This window comes from Pempheris klunzingeri, chromosome 10 (genome assembly GCF_042242105.1).
Source record: "Pempheris klunzingeri isolate RE-2024b chromosome 10, fPemKlu1.hap1, whole genome shotgun sequence".
Classification (NCBI taxonomy): Eukaryota; Metazoa; Chordata; class Actinopteri; order Acropomatiformes; family Pempheridae; genus Pempheris; species Pempheris klunzingeri.
This window is the reverse complement of record NC_092021.1, coordinates 17,453,730-17,459,885: the sequence shown is the minus strand read 5'-3', so window position 1 is coordinate 17,459,885 and position 6,156 is coordinate 17,453,730. Positions and strand designations below refer to the sequence as shown.

Sequence of the window (6,156 nt, the reverse complement as noted above, 5' to 3'; positions counted from 1 at the left end):
GTGTCAAGCTTGTGTTTTTGTATCAGAGGGGTTTCAATTCAACTGCATTGTAGTTTTTACCTTTTACTATAATCACTGTTCCAATGAATTGTGTTGTATCCCAAGTATAATGTTCTACTCGTATATATCTAAATGGGACAGGACAAAGTATAACAGTTTAACAGATACTACAAATGTATCTAATAAAATGTTCATTCATTTTTACTGTGTCAGTATCTGTGTAATATTGCTGCGTCAATAATATCGTATTTTATTGTTTTAATCTGATTGTTGTGTCAACTGTTGTATAATCAACAAACTCTACATTTATAGACTTAATTAGGAATATACAGTAATTATAGAAGAGCCCTTATTGGATTTGTAAATCAGCACAGTTGTTTGATTACAAAATATTATGAGCTACTAACAGTTTAGTCCCTGTTACTTTTGTCATTTACACAAATTCAAACCAGCAAACAAAGGAGCACTTTGACATTTTGGTTAATTCGCTCATTCTCTTTCTTTACAAGAGTGCGTAGAGAAGATTGGTGCCACTTTCATGTTTAAATATGCAGCTAGCTGGAACACACTGCCAGGTAGCTTAGCTTAGCTTAGCTTAGCTTAGCGTAATGGAAACAGGTAAACAGCTAGCCTGGCTCTATCCAAGGATAACAAAATCCAACTACAGCCACCAGACATGAGTGTGATCATCGATCTTGTCACCTCACTCTCTGCAAAAGAAAAAATAACTTTGATATTATAGTAATACATGAGAGGTTCAAATTGGTGACTACCCACGAGATAAACATTGTAAGAGTAATTTTTTGTAGTTATGAAGCACATCTTAGAATTAAAATTTATTCAGATGTGTGCTGTAAGCTGGGCCAAGGCTCAGACAGTGAAGGTAAACAACAACAATATTAATGTTGAAATGCTCAGTCATCCTCCTTCAAAACCACAGAACTGTCTTACCCCCCTACAGCACACATATTCAGATCCAGTGGCCATGTTCTGATGATAATCTACTGTACTCAGTATATAAAATATAAATTAAATTAATATCAAAAATAAATGAATTGAATTATCTCTACTGTGCTGCACTGGTGGTTGCACATAATTTAGGTGCTAATTTAAAGTCCAACCCTGATTTTAGTGTTTAATGATTTTATTGATGTAGTAACTGAAATCTGGTTTAGTGCTGATGTATGTTGTGATTATCTGACTGATACAAGCTTATGCAGGAAGTTCAGTGACAGCCTGTACATGTATAGTTTAGTTTTTTTTACATCAGTCTTCTGCAGGATCACAAACTCTCTGCTTTAACTTGCTAAACAAACTTCCAGCTTTCACACTCTTAAGATCTTAAACCTTAAGATTCTTCTTTCAGGATTTCTTCGTCTTCACATTTCAATAACAGTAATTACAGCTGCCACTGTCCTGGATAGAGTGGTCATGTCAAAGACAACTGATCACATGATTCTGCAGTTCAAACCCTTTAATGAAAATGTACAGTTAACCCTATAAGAACAAAGCAAGCATCGGCAGAGCAGAGCAACAGCTCAGGATTCTTCCCCGTTAGGAGCGCAGCGCCTGATAAAAACAAGCAGCAGTACGATGACCTCCACCTGCCATTACACTGAAGAAGAAATCTCAACCGTTGATTATTTTTGAAACAGTATCATATAATCAGAACATGTCCTGGCGCAGGTCAAATGAAGTACATTTCAAAGATGAACGATACAAAGGTTAATTCCATGTCATTTCATGTAGAGTATTACACTTGTGAACAGAAAATGCAGGCCATAACTCTATTGCCACTTCAGTGGCACCTTCAACCATTCCTACTTAGCAGTGTAAGGCAGAAAATGAGCCAAAGAGACTGGAGCAGAGCGAGAATGTGCTTTAACAGGATAAAATGATTTACAGGTATGAGATTCCCATTAGAGTGTGCTAATTGTTTCCACACCATTAGTGACAGTTATCTAATGAAGGATATTTAACCAGGCGCTGTAGTATATCACACAGTTCCTCTCGGTTTAGAAGTGAGAGGCAGTGGACCCCAGTGTATGCCCTTTCCACCTGCACCACCTCAGTGGCAAGCAGCTCACTAGGCCATTTCTACAGGAAATCCCAACTAATGCAAAAATTTTTTTTTTTCCAACATTCCACTTTCAGATATACAAAGGCGACACAACTTGCAAAAAGACAAGCATAAAGTTGCAACTAGGAAAACAAAAAAAAAAAAACAAATGGATCCCTTAGAGACAAAGTCACGGCCAAGTGGTCTGTGTAAAGTCAATACATTTAAAACAATGTAAAATACAGTAGATCATCTAAACAAGCATGTATTTTTTGCACCATATGGGATGATTTAGCTATTAGAAAAAGGGATTTTTTTTATATATGCTATGGGGATATGTACATCAATCACCTTAAAATAGCTAAGATCACAGAGGGCTGTTAGGACATGTCAGCATATAAACGTTTTGCTCCAACTTAGTTTACGATCAGCCAGACGTTTGAGGGCTCAGCTCTTCAGATCAGGCAAGAAAGTATGTGGGAGAACAAAAATGATGCACACTTTCCACTAGACAGAACTGGCCGTGTGTGCCGCCTCCAGACGTCAGTTAATGCTCAACAACTATGTGAAGTTTCAGAAACAGGAACAACACGCATCGCGTTATGATGCTTGAGGCGCTATGAACAATATTTGGACTTTGTGTGTATGGGAGAGAAAAAAAAATGGTCACAGAGAACATCAGTCGGGTCCAGGAGCAGCTCCCTCCTCCGTACTTCACTTGCAACTCTCTTCCATCTCTTTCTTCAAACTGCAGTGGACACAACACAACATCTCAGTGTTAAAAAAGAACATCTAAATAACAAAAAAAAAAAAAAAAAAAAAAAATGCAGTTAAAGTTTCACATATGTTCCAGTCACCTTTTCAGGTAGGAGTGCACATTATCAAAGCCATGATATTTAGCCAGGTAGACCAGCACTCCTGTGGCACAGCGGCCATCTCGGGCCCTGCAGAAGCTGCAGTTACAGATCCCTCTGCACGGCGGGCAGCGCCACTCCTGCAGATTAGAAATCAGTCAGACTCGGCCAACACACACACAAAGATCAAATGTAAATACAATCTTTTGTGTTTAGATCCTCACCGGGTTCAGCAGAGCGTCTTCGACCTCCTCTCCATAGCGGTTACGGAGACAGGGGCCGCAGAACTGGCCCCTCACCCCCACACACTCTGGATTGCGGCAATTTGTTTTGGTGTCGATAGTCTTCTGGCGGCACTGGTGGCAAGTGCTTCCCTGAAAATTAGAGATAACGTTTCATCCTCAGACAGAACTCGATGAACAGGTGCAACCGTTCAAATCTTTTCAGCACTACAGCGAGCGTGGGACCTACAGTGGAGCTGTTGTAGACCTTCTCGCGCACGTTGTGGCAGATGCGCTGCAGCTCTGCCTCTGTGATGTCCTCCACAGGCCGCACCACATGAGGGATGGCCTTGGTACGATTGAAGCAACGGCGGCGAGGCTGCATGCGAAATCAGAATGTAATTAGTGCCTATAGCTTATATTAGGAGAACTTGACACAATGAGAACGGTGACAAGAAGCACAGTCCGTCTGTGAGATTTACTTACCGTCTCATCATCTTCCTCATAGTAGCAGCTTTTGCGAACCAGGCTGAACTTGTCCTCGGGCTCTTCCTCTGGAGTCGGGCTGGGGGGTCCGTCCACCAGCGTGCGGGACCGTGTGTGGGGTCGAGACAAACGCTCAGGGTTTCTCCTGCGAGCTCCTGGAGTTCCCATGGACCGCCGAGGTGCCTGGCGAGGCTGAAGAAGTAATACCAGAAGAAATAGAACCGGTTTATACAGAGCACTGATAAAACCCCGTGTGAAGATGTGAAGCAATGCTACTTATTTTATTTATCCATCTTCTGTTTAAATTACCGTAGTGGATGCTGACGCCAGCATCCGTCTTGGGAAGAGTCCAGGTACTTTGTTCAGCTCTGCCATGAGCTTTGCGAGCTAAAAATCACATTAATCATGAATTAATGAGAAGATTCGGCACAATGAAAAAAAGTTCACTTCATAATACCAAACACTGTCATTAATGGAAACCACTATTGCAAATTGTACCATTTCTTTGTTCTCCTTAATATTAAGGGCTCTCTTGACCATGAAGTTCTGCTCTTCTTCACAGTTGGGGTCCTCTTCTTTAGTTTGAGGGAGTGGTTCTGATGCAGGCCTCTTCTTGCCCGTCTTTTTGGCGGGAAATGTCATGGCAACCTTCAGGATGCTGGACCTGCGGCCACGTCTCGGAGGTTCACAGTCTACTTTCTGACAGAATTCACAATTTATAGTTAGAAGAAACTTCATGGTGTCTGATGAAGGTCTGAAATATGGTCCAAAGAACAAAAACACAACTTACCATAGCTTCCATGTGACTGTTGATTTCAGTCTCCTCAAACCCGCTGCATGTATCCTCCTCCGACGTCGCCTCAAACACCTTTGGTTTCGCTGCCATCCTCCTCGTCTGTCTACGGCTGCTCCTCTAAAAACACAAAAAATTTTTAGTTACAGGTGATGCTGCATTGTATTTATTTTCATGTGCGTTTTATCCCTTGTTTCTGCAACTTTTGTCTCCTCTGATGCTGGAACAAGTGAATTTTCCCAGTGTGGGATAAATAAAGCCTCATCTCTCATCTTAAAGACCCCATTAACAACCAAAGTAAAACACTATTTTATTGTTACCGTATTTGCAAAGCCTCCATCGGAGCCGAAGCTGTCACAGCTGTCGTCAGAGGAGGAAGAGGAGGTCTCCATGGGAACCAGGGGGATGCTGCGGAAGCTCCTCAGACTCATCCTGGTGGACGGAGGCTGGGCAGTCGGTGTCTGTAATGACAACAGGTCTGTTTACAAAAGTGTGCGCCACACAGCCAGGAGGGTGTCCGTGTCCACAGCCAACCCACGAGGACACTCGTCCAAGAGACAGAGCACTGGACTGACCGATCAAACCAGGCCGTGTTACAAACAAACCTCTGAAATAATATTAACACATGAAACAACTGGAACTGTGTTAGTGATGCTGCTCGCAGGCTCTAAATGGGTTATGATACAGGTTCATTATGAATTAATCAAAGACTTTATTTCTCCATTAGTCATTTGGTCTGTAAAATGTTCAAACTGCTTGTTTTGTTCAAAATAATTCAGGTTATCATAGAAACTTAAAACCAGCAAATATTAATGTTTAAAAAGGTGGAACCATTTCTTAACAAATAAAAAAACAAGTTTGTGCCAATTTGCATTCATTTTCTACGAGTTGATTCATAGACAAGCGTCAGATTTAAAAAAGTTTCTTTGGGGAAACTTAGCAAAAAGTACAGTAAGTAACTGTCTAGTGTGTTTTCATATAATTGACATGGATTTCAGCAAACATTAGTTACCTCCTCTTAACTTTAGTAACTTGGAGTTAACAAAGTTTAGTGTGCAACAACAAAACTAATCTAATCGTTCACTTTGTTAGATTTGACACAAATTAAATCTCTATTTACTCAGTTCTGTAAGTTGGTTTGTTCATATTTCGAGCCTGTGAAGTTTGTTACATTAGCTCGGTCAGTGTTAAAGGAAAAGCAGGATTCAAATGGTGACCTGATTCTACAGTGTGATCACATCATGAAGTTTTATCACCAAGAAGATAACAAAACACACCATTAGTCAGAGTGGATATTTCTTTCTTTTTTTTACAGAGTGAGGCTGCTTCTCTTACCTTGCTGCGGGTGGAGGGCATTTTTCCTGTGATAATGGTCCCAGATGAACAGACACTGACTCTCTCTGCTTGCTGCAGCTCTGCAGTGAACAATGCGGCTCCTGCAGCTGCGCGCCGCCCGCTTCTCTGTTCGTTTCCCGCGCCACAGCAAAGTCCTGGAAGCTGCATAAAACACAGCCGGGCAGCTCAACAAAATACTGCACTCTTTGTGAAACACAGGGGCCCAAATACATAGCCGAATCTCCATATTCACATTTTAAAATGTAGTCAATATATCTCTGATTAACCAATACTCACAAGTGGATTAATTTGGGTGCATTTAGTAAAAGACAAAAGTCGTTTATCTTCCAGGTTCTTTGCCTTGGCGCGAATTTGTTGTCACTTAATTTGCATGCAAGGCGGGTAAAA

The 6,156-nt window shown here is 41.3% G+C and overlaps 1 protein-coding gene across 1 annotated transcript; it reads right to left on the bottom strand.

The window, feature by feature from the left end:
* Positions 1-1,456: 1,456 nt before the first annotated feature.
* On the bottom strand, positions 1,457-5,833 carry cdca7a (cell division cycle associated 7a). Its single transcript, XM_070838110.1, has 10 exons — positions 5,749-5,833; positions 4,734-4,874; positions 4,411-4,533; positions 4,119-4,319; positions 3,930-4,007; positions 3,621-3,812; positions 3,385-3,513; positions 3,138-3,287; positions 2,917-3,053; positions 1,457-2,807 (listed from the first exon to the last, which is right to left on the bottom strand). Exons 1-10 carry the CDS (start codon positions 5,767-5,769, stop codon positions 2,774-2,776), a joined length of 1,206 nt encoding a protein of 401 aa, XP_070694211.1. The 5' UTR covers positions 5,770-5,833; the 3' UTR covers positions 1,457-2,773.
* Positions 5,834-6,156: the final 323 nt, after the last annotated feature.